Here is a 15,958-nt window from a genome sequence, read left to right on the forward strand (position 1 = left end):
GCAATGGATAGAGGAGCCTGGCAGTTGATAGAGGAGTTGATGGGGTTGCAAAGAGTTAGATATGACTGAACACATGAGTACGGGGAAATGGCAATCACATGCCAAAGCATTGTTCTCTAGTTAATACTATTGAGATACAGAAGAGCTGAGAACCAGCCCCACACAGCTGAGGAGAACTTGGTATCAGCAGGATAGGAGAAAGAAGAAGATAAATATCCGAAAGTAAAATTATATACAGACCTGGACAACCTGTCCCCAGTCTTATTGGCACTATCTTGATCCAAACTACTAACTTCTTTCACCTGAATTGTCACGAGAAGTTCGAGCTGGTCTTCCTCTGCCAACCCTTGTCCCCTTAAAGTCTCTCAAACACAGTAGCCTGAGCAACCCTATGACTCCTCCGCTCAAAACCCGGTGAGCTTCCCATTTCACTCAAAGAAGCTGCTGAACCTGCAAAGCTTGACATGATGTGCTCACTCTGACATTCTCTTGAACTTTCTCTTGCTAGCCACACTGGCTTCTTAGATGTTCCTTAAAATGTCATCTCAAGGCTTCTGCACTTTCTGCTACCTTTTCCTGCATGGTTAACCCCTTCACACCCTTTAAGCCTTTCATCAAAAGTCCCCTTCCTAGTGAGACAGACCCTCACTAACCACTTCACCTAAAACTAACTTCAGCCCCTTTCCACAGTCATACTTTTGACTGAGGGTCCTTCCATGTTTTGCTTTTCTTTTTAGCATTTACCAGTTGTAGCATATATTTGACTTAACTGTGTTTTTAATTGTCTGCTTAGCTTACAAGCATGTAAATGTTATAAGGATAGGGGTTATTGTCTATTTTATTTCACCCTCTATACCTCTGTGTCTAGGTACTGACCTGACACATAGTAGATGCTCATTAAATATTTGGTGAATGAATGAATGCAGAATACAGAGAAAAGCCTCATGCTCTTACTCTAACCACCATTTACAAGAAAGAAGAGCAGAAACAGTAAAATCATACTAAGTAAAACATTTGCAATTTTATTATTCACTTAATTCCTTACTTTACTAAAAAAAAGATTTGGGGTACCGATGACACATAAATTACAGTTTCACACATCTATATTACCTATTTAGGAAGGTTTTCAAAAGTTTAGAGTGGAACAGACCTGATTTAAATGTAGGCTTCATAAGCACCTAATATTTGTTTAACATTAGATAAGTTATTTTTCTTTCCTAAACTTTGTTGGGGTTTCCCTTGTAGCTCAGTCATTAAAGAGTCTGCCTACAGTGCAGGAGACCTGGGTTCGATCCCTGGGTCAGGAAGATCCCTTGGAGAAGGAAATGGCAACCCACTCCAGTATTCTTGCCTGGAAATCCCATGAACAGAGGAGCCTGGCAAGCTGCAATCCATGGGGTCGCAAGAGTCGGACACAACTTAGCGACTAAACCACAACCACCACCAACACCAAACTTTAGTTTTACTCATCTACAAAATAATGATGATAATACTTCTCTCACACAGGTCACTGGAAAGAATTTTGAGAGAATAGGTGCAAACTTACCGGGGTAGTCCTGGCTCATGCCAAGAGCTTAAAAACGGTAGCTATTATTGCCATTATTCATTTTGCTGTTTTACTCTTTATTAATTTCTTTATAAATTTTGTTTTGAATTAAAGACCCTCATTAAAAATTATAACTCCACTATTTTGAGTCGATTTAGGCATTATAAACTTAATAACTGAGTAAGTGCATAACCATTTGGAGGCCATAATACAGGGGCCCAGTGAGAGACTAATACATAATCGACCTCCTAAAAGAGATGGTTATTCAACTGGAACCCTGATAAGAGACCACCCCTGATTTGGAGAGCTATTCTATAAATTGTCTACACACTCTGATTCATGATTCTAAGTGATTCATGATTCTAAGCCTTGTCTATAACAAATAATGTTTATTAAAAGCATCAATATTCAGGGTTATCATAGTATCTAGCAAAGAGTAGGTGTCATCAGCATATAAGCAGACATAGTTTCTACAAGTTAAACTTTTAATTGTTCCATCAGTTATTTTTTGAATTCCTAAAATACAAACTAAGAATAATGAAGAAAACATTTTTAATATTTAGTTTCTATCCTCAAAATGCTTAACATCTGCTTGGGGTGAGACAATACCCAAATAAACAAAAAATAGCTAGTAATGGATAATAATGCAAGTGACAGGATAAGGCAATATAAGATTCATTGCCATGAATGATGGAGAAACTTCACTTACAAAATCAAAAGGGGAATAAAGTAAGGGAATAAGTGTGGCTGTCATCAACTTCTTGGAAGACAGATACCCTGTACTATTTTTTACAGGGAGGATAGAATTTAGGTAAGCAAGACCATGCAGAGAAGGGACTCCCATTGCAAGAAACAATTCTAGCAAATGCTCAGAGGCAGAAAACCATGGGGTGCTTGGAACAAAGCAACTTCACTGAGAAAATCTGGCAGAAATGAGCATGATGAATGTCTGAATTCTAGGGTGCTTAGGCATCCAACAAATTGTTTTAGTTTGAATTATTGATTACCTCCAACCTAACTTTACAACCTGGCTGTATAGATGCAAAGGACATGAGTGAGTATAAGTGGCTTGTGATCCCCAAATTCAGCATTCAAACCAAAACCTATATGACTTTAAAATCTGTAGTTTCCTTCTTCTCAAAAGAATTTAACAAGCATTAAGGTAATTAAATCTGGGAAGAAGCTGATTAACTAATTAAGAGAAATCTGGGACTTAGTACAATCATTTAACAAGTATTTATTGAGCACTTTCTATGCCTTTGTCATTTTTCCTGATGTTGATGACAGATATGAAGAAAGCAAACTGAACTCTCAGTTCCCATTTCCGTAGAGTTTATACATTAGCATACGTGATGGTGGGTTTCACTGATAGCGCAGCAGTAAAGAATCCACCCTACCAATGCAGGAGACAGGGGTTCAAGCCCTGGGTCAGGAAGATCCCCTGGAGAAGGAAATGGCAACCCATTCCAGTATTCTTGCCTGGGAAATCCCAAGGCTACAGTCCTTGGGGTCACAAAGAGTTTGTGATGGTGATGGTAATGGTGGGAGAAGGGATATTACATGTAAATAGGTTTCTCTTCCACTATAGATATCTTTTCATTGGGTTCAGTTCCTCAAATTTCTTAAGATGATTGCTATTAAAGGCAACTCTGAAGTCTTGCTCCTATATAGTGGTCTCAATTTTATCAATCATGAATTAAATTAATTGAGCACCTAATACATTCAAAGAACATTTTTACAGTGTTTACATGTCTTATTTCACTTAATTCTTATAATCCCTAAGAACTATCATTATCCTTATTTTACAGATAAATATAACTAACTTCAGGTAGGTCAAGATAATTTCTTATACACAAAATTTCTGGAAATAAATGGGGAAGATAGAAATAAACAGTTCTCTTGGAATCCCAAAAACCCACACTTTAAAATCATTCTGCTATGCTCTTTTCCCAAAGAGCCTTTATATTTACCCTCAAGGAATTTCAAAATGAAAAGAGCAGAATTCTTGAATCCTGGCAGCAGGATTTACTAGAATGAACAGTAAATGAAGGGTCAAGAGGCCTAAGCCATATATTAGGTCTACTGTTGCCACATGTGGAACATAGAAACTGGTCATTTCCATTCTCTGCCTTAGTTTTCTTATCTGTGAAATGGGTCTAATACCCACCATTCATATTTCAGATATCGTAGATCTGCAAGTGTAAATGAGCATGTTTACAGCAGCAAAAAAGAAAGGAGGGAAATAATGAGATGATAAACACAAAATTATTTAGAAAAAGAAAAGGTATCATGCAGATATAAGTTATCATCATCAATATCATTACTTTCTAAAACTAGATCCCTTTCTATAGATAAGAAGGACATTTGGTGCAACAAACTTCCTATATGTTTTCTTATCAAAGAGGCAGCTTTTGTACAACATAAGCAATTTGAGATGGAAGAAAAATTATTGTAATGATCATATTGTTCTTTTTGTGTGAGTAGACAGATTAAACTGCTCTAATCATATTCTTCTTTAAAAAAGTTAAAAGATAAACCCAAGTCAACATGATATGAATGTTTATTAAACTCAACACCTTTACACTAACAAGAAAACACAGAATATAAATAATACTCTCTCTCTAGAAGTTTCCATTTCCTTTCCTCCTGTAGAAGGTTCTCCTTCTAGAAACAGGTGGCAAATTAACACAATTTCTATGGAGTTAGATTGAGGTGATTTGTTCAGTCAGTCCTTACAACACTGGCTTTGGCTCCTATTTATTAGTTTTACCCTAGTAGTTTCTGTTCAGCCTTGTAAGACCTCACACTCTATCCACTCCCAACTACCTGCAACTCTCCAAAGGATCCCATGCTTTTGCCATTCTCTCTACCAGGCACGTCTTCCCCACTGCGGGCTCGCTAGCAAAACTCCATTAGCTATCGAGATTCAACTCTTAGGTGACTTCAATCACAGTGAAAACTTTCTTGACAACTCCACGCAAAACTGGCCAGTGTTCTGTTTTGTCTTGTCACTCCAGTGCCCTGCAGAGATGGCCATTTCTGGTCCTGTAATATTTCAAGCCACTTATTTGCTTCCATGCCTGTGTCCTTTCCAAGACTTGAAACTTCTTGAGAGCAAAGACTGTTTTCATTGATCTTAGTTTCCCAGACTAAGATCATAGTCTGGGAAATCATAATGCATAAATCATAATTGTTCTTCAAAATTTTTGGTAGATAAATGAATAAACGGTGAAACATGAGTCACATTCTGATACCTCTATGTATGTGCATTAATCCTTGATTTTAACATCTTGATTGTTACATTAAAAACATACTATCTCAAAATATTGTGTTTATTGTACTATGTCATAAGTATCCAAATAATGAAACTATCATTCTAGAATAAAAGATTGTGACATCAGGGGCTTTTTCTGTGCAGAAAAGCATAAGCAAGAGCTTTTGCTATCCTTTGAATTTTAACCACCTGAAAGTTTTAGGTCACTGTAACACCAATCATGTCAAATCATGGCAACATGAGAAGTGACACGCTATAAAAGAAACTTTATCATAACCAAGAAAATAACTTATTCTGGGCACAATGGAAATAGAAGCAAATACTTTTAAAATGTAATATAAAACAAAAATTAAAAATTAAAATATCTTGGAAGACTTGGTAAAATATAGAAACCAAGTGAATTACAAACTCTTCTGCAAAACCTGCTATCTCAGAAGGAAAAGATAACTCCAATATAAAATTACAAGTACATAAAAAAGCACAAGATATAATTATTGACAGGCATAAGCATGTTTAAAGTTGAAGATAAGCTACTGAAGCACGGCTAAATATGTGGCAACGTGTGTCATCTGAGTTTCCACTGAAGGTGTTATATCAGAGTACAGATTTGCGAAACTACTAAGAATTTATCATCCAAAAGTTATCTGAATAAAGATATTTTTGGTAAAACTCTTTTCATTATTTTGCTTATGAACTTAAATGAGAAAAATTTAAAACTAAGCCCACAAAGAACACTGATAGTAGTTAATAGCAAAAAAAAATAAACGATTTCCCAAAATTCATATTAAAGGAACTTTGGACTCAGGTTTTCTTGCACTTCTGAAATACAACATCAAATATAAAAAAAAAAATCATCTCCTAATCTAACTTTTTTATGGAGATATATATGAGAAGAATATGTTTCTTCTTTGAAAAAGTTGAGGAGGGAAAACATTTACAATTCACTGAGTTGACGAAACAATACATTTCAGACCAATAATTTTGAATAGGAGGTGGTGAAGGAGAAATCCAAGTTGATATTTGGGCACACTCTCTAGCTTTTTAAACATTTCTTTTCATACTTTCACCATATCCATCATAGGCATGGAAAAAATTGACTGTTGAAGTTAATCTTAAAAGTAGTAGAAAGTAAATTCCATAGAAGTCTGCAAAATGGTCCACAGAATGTTTCCAGGTTGTAGTTGTAAAAGAATTGGTCATCAAAACACAAATACTACCTGTTTGAAATTCAAACAGAAAACAAAAAGGCTTACAAAAGAGTGAGCAGCAGGGAGTTCTTTAATAAAACTTGTAAACACAGAAAATGAAACTTTAGTACCCAGACACATTCAAATACTCCTGCAGTAATATAAAAGGGGAAATATTTTAGGTTGACTCTTTTTTGAGATTTCTATTTTAGGTATTAAGCCTTCATTGCTTTATATATATATATATATATATATATATATATATATATATATATACTTTTTTTTTTCCCCCTGAAAGGCAATCACATTCCTTTTGGCCTTTCTTCAATAAGACATACAAGTTCAAAATGCTAACAGAGGATATAATTCACTTAAATTATGCAACTGGAATTCCACAGCTGGCCTGTCTGGCTGGCTCAGTGCTCAGTGAACACAGCGTCAGAAACCCTCTCCAGTAATAACAAAGTCCTTCCAGACAAGGGGTAAATCTCCCAAACTTAAGCTTAACTTTGGCTGCTCATTAGCTTCAGCAAGTGAATGTCAACAGGGCGACAACGTCAGGGCAGCGGTGTGCCCACACAGCCTAAGCCAGCAGCCCACTCAGCGCTGAGATTTTGTATGATCAATATCAGCAACTTCCAGTGATAATAATTTGTTTATATGAACGGAATGGTCAGGTATCCCACAGATCACATCCTAATGTCATTACAGCCACTGAATTTAATCCCCGGCTCTTAAACAATTAAGCTGCATGAAACCAGGCAGCTCACAGCACTTTGTAAAAGAAAGACTTTAAATCCTAATCTAAAAGCACGCTCTAGGGCTTTTTACCTTCTGATTTCTTGGTTCCGGCCTACTTCAATAATATTCATCTTTTCCTCCCCCCACTGCACCCCCCAAGTGTGAGCGTGAACCTGAATTGCAAACAGTTAAACCTGAAGGTCACTTCCCAGCAGCGTTCCAACATGCTCCCCCGGCGAGGCTGCACGGCCACAATAAAACAAAGCCCTTGCAACCACCTGTAATAATCTGCCTGTTCAGCCAGCAATCCGAAAAGTCCTGAAGCTACACAAGGTAGACATTTTCTGCAGCTGATTTAACATTTATATTGTGCCCAGTTGCCGGCTCAGCGCCTCTTACCTTCACGTTAGTCCGGAGTGCACAGTAACATGCAAAGAACATTGCAGTAAATAAGGAGCATATGGACCGGTATTCAGCTTCTCAGCACAGCGCAAGCCCCACACACACACGATCCTGGGCATGTGCTACTAAGGAGCATCCGTTCCCTCTGTCAGTTTGAAAATGCATTGATCTCTGTTTTCTCTGACTACAAAACGACATGTCTTGAAGGCACTGAGTGAGGGCTCGAAATCTCTTCATTGGCTATATATAGCATTGTGCCCAGTAATTTCAATTAGCCGAGAATTCAGCATCTGAAAGTTAAGACTTCAGTTGCTTTTCCTTCTAGCATTTTAAATCACTGGGTTTAAAAAAAAAAAAAAAAAAACCGGGAGGTGGGGGGAATGAGCTCAGCCAGGAAGGAGGAGGGGGGAAAGGTGAAGAATTGAAATTTAACCAATGAGTTACTTATATTTCTGGAGAGCCCTGGTGCTATCCTATTAGATACTTTACAAGGGGATTGCATCAAGCAGACTGTGAACGAAGAGGAAACCCTTTTCCCTTTGGAGGTTTAATATGAGCTCTGCACTATATTCTAGACTCTTCTGATGCAGCGCCCTGTTTGGCAAACACTACCAATCACTGCAAACGCATCTCATCCTGCTTTCCCGTGTGGAATAGGACCGAGACCAAAGGATCCCTGTCTTCTAAAGTCCCCTAAAATGTAAGCTGGGTTCCCTTGGGGTGATCTGCAGTTTCACGGCTGAAAAGTACCACCTTCTCTCACTTCCCTGTCCTGTAATATCTGTTACATCTTCCAGGGATATCTAAAGTTGAGAAGCTCACTAATAAAACAATGCATCCAATTTTCCCAAACTAACCTTTATTGATAGATGACAATCGATAATAGAAGATGGGATTGGAATGAAGAGAGAAGATTCCAGGGGAAAACATAACCACAGACTCAGTAGCTACTGCTGCTGAATATAATATGTTCAGCTGGTTCTGGAAGGGAGAGAGCGAGAGAGAAAAATAAAAGCTTCTGCCCCCACAGATCCATAAGGGGGTAAAAAAAAAACTTAATTCAAAAGCATCGTCAGATTCTCCTGTCTGTTGTCATTCCTCTCAGACACCGGATGCTGCAAATTAACTCAATTTTTACTGAGTCAAAAGGACAAAGTACAATTTAAGGTTCTAAACTCTTATTTCCAGCCTTCGGAAGCCCTAATGCTCAGCTAGAATTCTAAAGCTATCTGGCTAAATGCAAGCAGAAATGAACAGTTCTCACTGCAGCAAAAATAGTAGGAGGAAAAAGAGTGGTTTGTCTTTGCCACAACGTTCTCCATCAGCTTACAGCAACAGGGAAGATCAGCATAACTCACTGGAAAAAGCTGCAGTGACTTTTAGGATTTTTCTTTAATGTGTTTTGCATAAGCCACCTCCCCTCTGGAGCCTGCAGCGGTGTTGAGGCAGTCAGAGCACTGGGCATTTCTCCTGAGCAGCTTCAGAAGGGAGCAAGGTATTTAAGGGAGAGAAATTAAAAGAAAAAGAAAAGCAGGGTTTTCTATTTCTCTCTTAATGACAAGCATTCAGAAAAGTGTCGTCAGTTCTGACTAAATAGCTATTTTGGGCTGTCATTGTTTGTGCCTTTTTTTAGGAAGGAAAAAGGCACTCTTGTCTTAAGCTAGAGATTACTTAGCATCATAAGAGAAGGCATCCACTTAATTTGATTTGCAGTTCCGTCTGTCATATGAGTCTAGGTAATTACAAATTTTAAGCACTTGCAACACAACCAGTGATTTCCAGGACACTAGAAAATTGACAAGGATGCCCAACTCTCGTCATTCCACAACTTGTATTAATGGCTTTAAATACAGAACCAAACATTTGAGTTGAATAACACTTTCCTCTCCTGAGGTCATAGCAGGTCACATTTCCTGCAGCTATTCCCAATAAATGAATCCAAATATAGAAACTCAAGGCCATGGAAAACATAGGAGAATTTTAAAATGACTTTCTCCTTTGGGGGTTCAGAGGATTTTTAAAAACCAAATTTTCAGTCTGTGAATAAGTACTGTTCTTTTTTTTCATTAGGAATAGTGGAAAAAAGCAACTGTATGTTTTTTTTTATTATTATCTTAATACATTCTAAGGTTTTTGGATGGCCTAGGACAGACAGAGCAAAAAAGCTGAAAATGTTCTAAATCTCAGACAGTTCACAGGCAAGGGTTAAACAAAAATGAAGTTACAAGTGAAAAAGCACATGCACGTTTCCTTGACAAGTTAATCAGTGAGGACTTCAGATCTGACTTGAGATACAGTGGTAATATTTACATATTTCAAAGAAAGGCTCTTACACTTACAGACCTGCTTAAAACTTCCATAAATACTTATCCATTCCAAAGCATCCCCATATAGACATGTGCGCTTCCTGTAGATTTATTGCCTTATTTTCTTAAGTGTACTAGGATACCTGACTTGTTATTGTCCATTCAGACATGCAGGAAATGAGGCATTAACTACAATGACAATGTTCCACCTAAAAGTATTCCCTATTTGTAGTCAGAGCCTTCAACAGGAGCAATATTTGCTATTGTAAAAGGAAATTATAACTGGTTATATATTTTTAGAAACAATATAGGAAATCTAGGCTGTAGTACTCACAAGCAAATAGTTATATTACTTCAATGTCAAATTCTTTCTTTTACCATTTGTGAAATGAAGATTTATAAAATAGGAATAATATTTAACTCATAGTGTCATGGAAAAGATAAAAGATGAATCCTATCATCAAAACAGTCTAGATGGATCGAGGACTTAAGTATAAAAATTAAAACCATAAACGTATTAGAAGAAAAACAGATTTGGTTTGGGTTTAGATTTTGTATCATATTGACTGCAGAATCCTGAAGCCATATAAGAAAAGATAAACAAATGTTGAGTATGTAAATATATAAAACTTCTGTTTGGCTAAATTATATGTAATGATAAATGACAGACTGGGAAATATTTGTAACACATTCAATGGAAATTATTTTTAAATAAAAAGAATTTTTATAAATCACTAACAAAAAATATAAAACTAAATGAAAAAAAAAGCAAGTAAAGAACATACAGTGGCAATTTACAAAAAGACCAAAGACACATTAAAAATCCTCCACCTCATTCATATTCAGGAAAAAGCATACACATTAGGAAAGGTTTTTAAATTTAACGTATTGAGTACTAGTGAGAATGCATTAATTTGAGGAAACTTTTTGGAGGGAAATACATCAAATATTTTTAAATGCACATTACTATCACCTCACACCAGACAGAATGGCCATAACCAAAAAAATCCACAAACAACTCGTGCTGCAGAGGGTGTGGAGAAAATGGAAGCCTCCTACACTGCTGGTGGGAATATAAACTGATACAGCCACTATGGAAGACAGCATGCAGAGTACCTTAAAAACTAGGAATAAGACCACCATATGACCCAGCAATCCCACTTCTAGGTATACACCCTGAGGAAACCAAAACCAAAAAGACACATGCACCCCAAAGTTCACTGCAGCCTGACTTACAACAGCCAAGACAAGGACACAACCTGGATGTCCATCGACAGCTGAACGGATAAAGATGCTGTGGGACATATACAATAAAACACTACTCAGCCATGAAAAGGAACGCACTTGAGCCAGCTCTGAAGAGGTGGATGAACCTAGAGCCTATTATACAGAATGAAGTAAGTCAGAAAGAGAAAAACAAATACTGTATATTAACACACAAATATGGAATCTAGAGGGATGGTACTGACGAACCTATTCCCAGAGCAGCAGTGGAGACGCAGACATAGAGAAGAGACTTATGCACAAGGGTGAGGGAGAAAAGGGAAAGGGAGAGATAAATGGAGAGAGTAGTATGTAAGCATATACACTAACATATGTAAACAGATAGCCAACATAGGTATATATACACACACATATAGATTATAAAATTCAATAGTGCAAGACTTAGTTGTAAGGTTTATCTTTATCACAGAATACTACACAATTATTAGAAAATATAAGGTACATGTACATATTTTTATACTGGAAGATGTCTCAGTTATAGTGTCAAATGTATAAATAAGGTTGCCAAAGAGAATGCATGCTATGAGCCTATTATCTGTGTGTATATTCATATACAATTGTGGTAGGTGTGTAGTTATGTGTGTGTAAAATTTTGACAATGATCATTGGAGACTGAGACTTGGCTTATGTGAGCAGTAAGATATTACCTTTCATTTTTCAATTTATACCCCTCCATATACTACAGACATCTCATACACAATGAGGTGAATATTCTCTCTCAGTAAATGAGGGAGATAAAGACAAAAACAGGAAACATTAGGACATGCAAGGGGATTTGCCTACTCCCGTATTCATTAAGCAGAGGTCAGGGGACAATTATGATGTGAAAGATGGGAATCTACCAATTTCTGAGTTGATCTGAGTTCCCGAATGCCCCATGTGGTGCAGACATCTCCGTGGAATGCATGTATTTCTAGTGCATGTAATATATTTGTCTTAAAGCATGGCCAACTGCTTTATTTGGTTCTTAAAGTGACTATCAAGTGAATTTGACATGAAGCAAATTTTACTTTATGCAGGAAAATTTTACTTTATGCACTGAGTTCAGAAACTGCCCTCTTCATATATTTAGTTTGTATCTATTTCTCTCTCTCTTTTTTTTTTTTTCTGTCTTGCAATGAACATTGCTATAGATCGAATATTTGTATTCTTCCAAAATCCACATGTTGAAACCTAAACTCCAATATAGTGATATTGGGAGGTGAGACCTCCGAAAGTTGATTAGGTTTTCATGAATGGGATTAGTATATTTACAAAAGCAACCCCATAAAACTTCAGTGTCCCTTCCACTACAGGATACAGAGTATATCTGTGAGGATATAGGGAAAACGCCATCTATGAGCCAGGAAGCTGACTCTCACCAGACACCAAACTGGACTTATAGACTCTAGAATTGTGAGAAATACATTTTTTGTTGTTCATAAGCCACCCAGTCTACAGCATTCTGCTACTGCAGGCCAAATGGACTAAGACAAGCATGTAATAGTTTTTAGAATATAACCTAGTTTTACAATTTTTTAAAAAATTATTAAGAAATATACAAGTATAATTTATTAACATGATAATAACAGCAACAATATCTACTGACATAGAAAAAATTATATCTCTGGACATTTTCCTTATTTACAAAATAAAAGGATTTGACTATCTAGTCCTTTCAGACAGAGTAAAATTGGTAATTTTGCTTGCTTTTTGTTTTATTTAGACAAGATAGATATGTATGTTTAAATGTTAAGAATCCACTAGGTTGTACTCCAAACCAATTAAATAGGAATCTCTGGGGGTGGAACTAAGGCATCAATATTTTATAAAGCTCCTCAGGTGATTCCAGTGTGCAGCTAAGCCTGAGAATACTGATTCTGTAAAGGGACAGAGAGTAAATATTTTAGGCTTGCAAGCCATATGAGCATGGTTACAACTACTCAACTTTGGTGCTATAGTGAGAAAACAGTGATAGATCTTACATAATGTGTCTCAATAAAACTTTATTAACATTAATGTTTAAATTTCATATGGGCTCCCCTCACAGCTCAGTTGGTAAAGAATCTGCCTGTGATGCAGGAGACCCCGGTTCAATCTCTGGGTTGGGAAGATCCCTGGAGAAGGGAAAGGCTACCCACTCCAGTATTCTGGCCTGGAGAATTCCATGGACTAAGTGCATGGAGTCACAAAGAGTCAGATACAACTGAGCAACTTTCACTTCACTTAAATTTCATATAACGTTCTCATGTCACAAAATATTATTCTTCTTTTGATTATTTTCAATCATTTAAAAAGGTAAAAACATTTCCTAGCTTGTGGTTTGCCAATCTCTGTTCTAGAGTTCTGGGCATACGTGTTCAGTCGCTCAATCATGTTCGACCCTTTGCAACCCTATGGACTATAGCCCAACAGGCTCCACTGTCCATGGCATTTTTCAGGTGAGAATTCTGGAATGGGTTGCCATTTTCTCCTCCAGGGGATCTTCCTGACTCAGGGGTCAAACCCACATCTCTTGCATTTTCCTGCATTGGCAGGATTCTTTACCACTGAGCTACCTGGGAAGTCCTGTAGAGTCTTGGGCAGAGGTTCTTAAAGTGTGGTTTTGGGAAGAGCATCAGTCTAAGATGGGAATTTGTTAGCACTTAAAATTCTCACATCATACATCAGGTCTATCAAATCAGAAACAAGGAATATGGCTCAGGAATCTGTGTCAACAAGCCTTCCAGGTGATTTTCATATGAGCTCAGGTTTGAGAGCCATTATTCTGAGAAGAGGAAGAGAGGAAAATGGATACCTAAGGCTCACAGAAAAACAGAAAGGGGTAGATTCCAGTGTATAGGTAGAGGAATCAGCCTTAGAGGGGAGAGACTATAGATAATAAAGAGAAAATGACTATAGGTGCAGGTGAGAAAATTCTAGAGTAGAGGCTCAAGACCCCAAGATGAATGCCAGTTGAATAAGAAGTCCCTACAACACCTCAGAACTTAGAATTCTTTCCCCTTTAGAAACTAACAGCTCTAAGGCCTTGGAATAAAAACAAACAAACAAACAAAAAACAAACAAAAAAAACCCCCTTAAGTTCCTTTCTGCCACTTACTAGCTGTGTGACCTTGGGCAAGTTACATAACCTCTCTCTGTCAGAGAATTCCTCTGGAAAGTAAAGATAACAAACCTACTTTACAGGGATGCTAGAAGGACTAAAATAAATAAGGTATCCAAAGTGCTTAGTCTAGTACCTGGTATATAATAATTTATCAGTGGTAGATTTTAATGTAAAGAAGACAAATGATAGAGGTAAGGAGCAAATAAAATAAAATAAAATAAAAGATGTTAATATTTCTCTTGACTAATCTCTACCTAGAAAATTTCCTGCAGGGGTTTGTAAACCTTCTAGGATTTTCCTGGGACTTCCAATCGGCCCAAAATGGGATTCTCAGGAAGTTTGCTTATCTCATTGCAACCTTGAATTGATTTTGTATCATTGGAATTTCTTGAAGCTTTCTTGGAGCTTTTCTGAGAAAATAATAACTGATTTACAAAATTACAAAGCACAATAAACTTCTTAGGATTTTCCATACAAGTGTCCATAAAGGCAGAGGAGAATTCATTTATTATCCTTGGAGGTATACAAACAAAATAGAATGTCTCTCATAATGTCTCAGTTATCTTAAAAACCTATATAGATGTTAAATTCAACAGTATCTTTGTATTTATTATAAAGTAATGTTTTGTATTAGTTATTGACCAGTAGATTTAATAAGCCAAGAAGTCTGTGCAATGTTTATTCCATGACTATGACAACCCTCTGACATACATGCTACTGTATATGCTTAGGGGCACTCTTTTGCTTCATTTCAGAAAGTAGAAATAAATTCCATTTGATTCTTGATTCTGACTTAAGCCCTGAAGATATTGGCATTACTTCTTGCATCTAGTGAGAAAAACTAGCAGTGATTAAATGAATTGTTTAAACAGAAGCTAGAGGTAGAACTCTAATACTAGGTCTTCCAATTCCAAAGGCCAGAGCACATTTCTCAAGATCACAGTGCCTGCATAGTGAGTCTTAATCATTTCAGAAATAACACTTCAATTATATACAAACACCTTAATGTCTCAATTACTATCTTAATAGAAAATAAGCAATATAACCTATATTTACAGAGGTTTTAAATATTCAACATAATGCAATAGAAAGAAGAAATAAGTAAAAGGGTGGAAATGTTTAAACAGTATATTTCAATGGAAATGCTCAGGGAAAACTCCATCAATAGTAGAGTCAAATGGTCACGTACTCGCACCCACACATTTAGACAAACATGGATATACTGAATTGGTTCCTCAATCATCTGAAGCAACATTGCTATTAGTGACATAATATTCTGGACTGTTGAAAACTCTTGGTAAACTTCTTAGCAAAACAATGCCAATGATAGTTGAGCGGTTGCTTCCTTATCATGGCTACTGTGAATAATGCTGCAATGAACATGGGAGCACAGACATCTATTCAAAATATTGATTTCATTTCTTCTGAATATACACCCAGAAGTGAAATTGCTGGATCACACAATAGATGCACTTTTAATCTTTTAAGGAACCTCCATACTGTTTTCCACAATAGCTGCACCAATTCACAATCTCATCAACAGTGTATAAGGCTTCGCTTTTCTCCACATTCTCACCAAAAAAGGTTATCTTTGACTTTTTGATAATAACTGCCATAATATGTATGAGGTAGTTATTTCAACGTGGTTTTGATTTGCATTTCCCTAATGATCAGTGAAGTAGGACATTTGTTTCATTTACCATTGGCCATTTGTAAGTCTTCTTTAGGAAAAATCTATTTTAGGCCCCTTGCTCATTTTAATTGGATTATTTATCTTTTTTTATTGAGTAATATGAGTTTTGTCATGTATTGTGGATACTAGCCTCTTATCAGATGTAGTTTGCAAATAGTTTCTCTGCTTTCAAGGGTTGACTTTTGTTTTGTTCATTTTTCCTTTGTTGTGCAAAAGCTCTTTAGCTTGATGCAGTCCCATGTGTTTATTTTTGCTTCTGTTGCATGTGCTTTTAGTGCCATATCCAAAATATCATCGCCGAGATCAAAGTCAAAGACTTTTTCCATGATATATTCCTTTAGGAGTTTTATAATATCAGGCCTTATATTCAAATATCTAATCTAGTTTGATTTTACTTTGATATATGGTGTAATATAAGGGTTTATCTTATTCTTTTGCAT

The 15,958-nt window shown here is 36.6% G+C and overlaps 1 protein-coding gene across 18 annotated transcripts in view; it reads right to left on the reverse strand.

The window, feature by feature from the left end:
- DLG2 (discs large MAGUK scaffold protein 2) overlaps positions 1–15,958 on the reverse strand; it is a 2,231,561-nt gene that overhangs the window by 1,575,232 nt on the left and 640,371 nt on the right. Inside the window, exon 1 of one of the 18 annotated variants that reach the window (XM_043919046.1) lies at positions 7,148–7,489. The exons of 15 other annotated variants lie outside the window; for them this stretch is intronic. In XM_043919046.1, the coding sequence (XP_043774981.1) occupies positions 7,148–7,189 (42 nt within the window). In that variant the 5' untranslated portion in view covers positions 7,190–7,489. Of the gene's footprint in view, positions 1–7,147; positions 7,490–15,958 lie in introns of those variants that run through there. 2 more of the 18 variants (XM_043919030.1, XM_043919022.1) reach the window with 2 other exon arrangements.

Source organism: Cervus elaphus, chromosome 2 (assembly GCF_910594005.1).
Source record: "Cervus elaphus chromosome 2, mCerEla1.1, whole genome shotgun sequence".
Classification (NCBI taxonomy): Eukaryota; Metazoa; Chordata; class Mammalia; order Artiodactyla; family Cervidae; genus Cervus; species Cervus elaphus.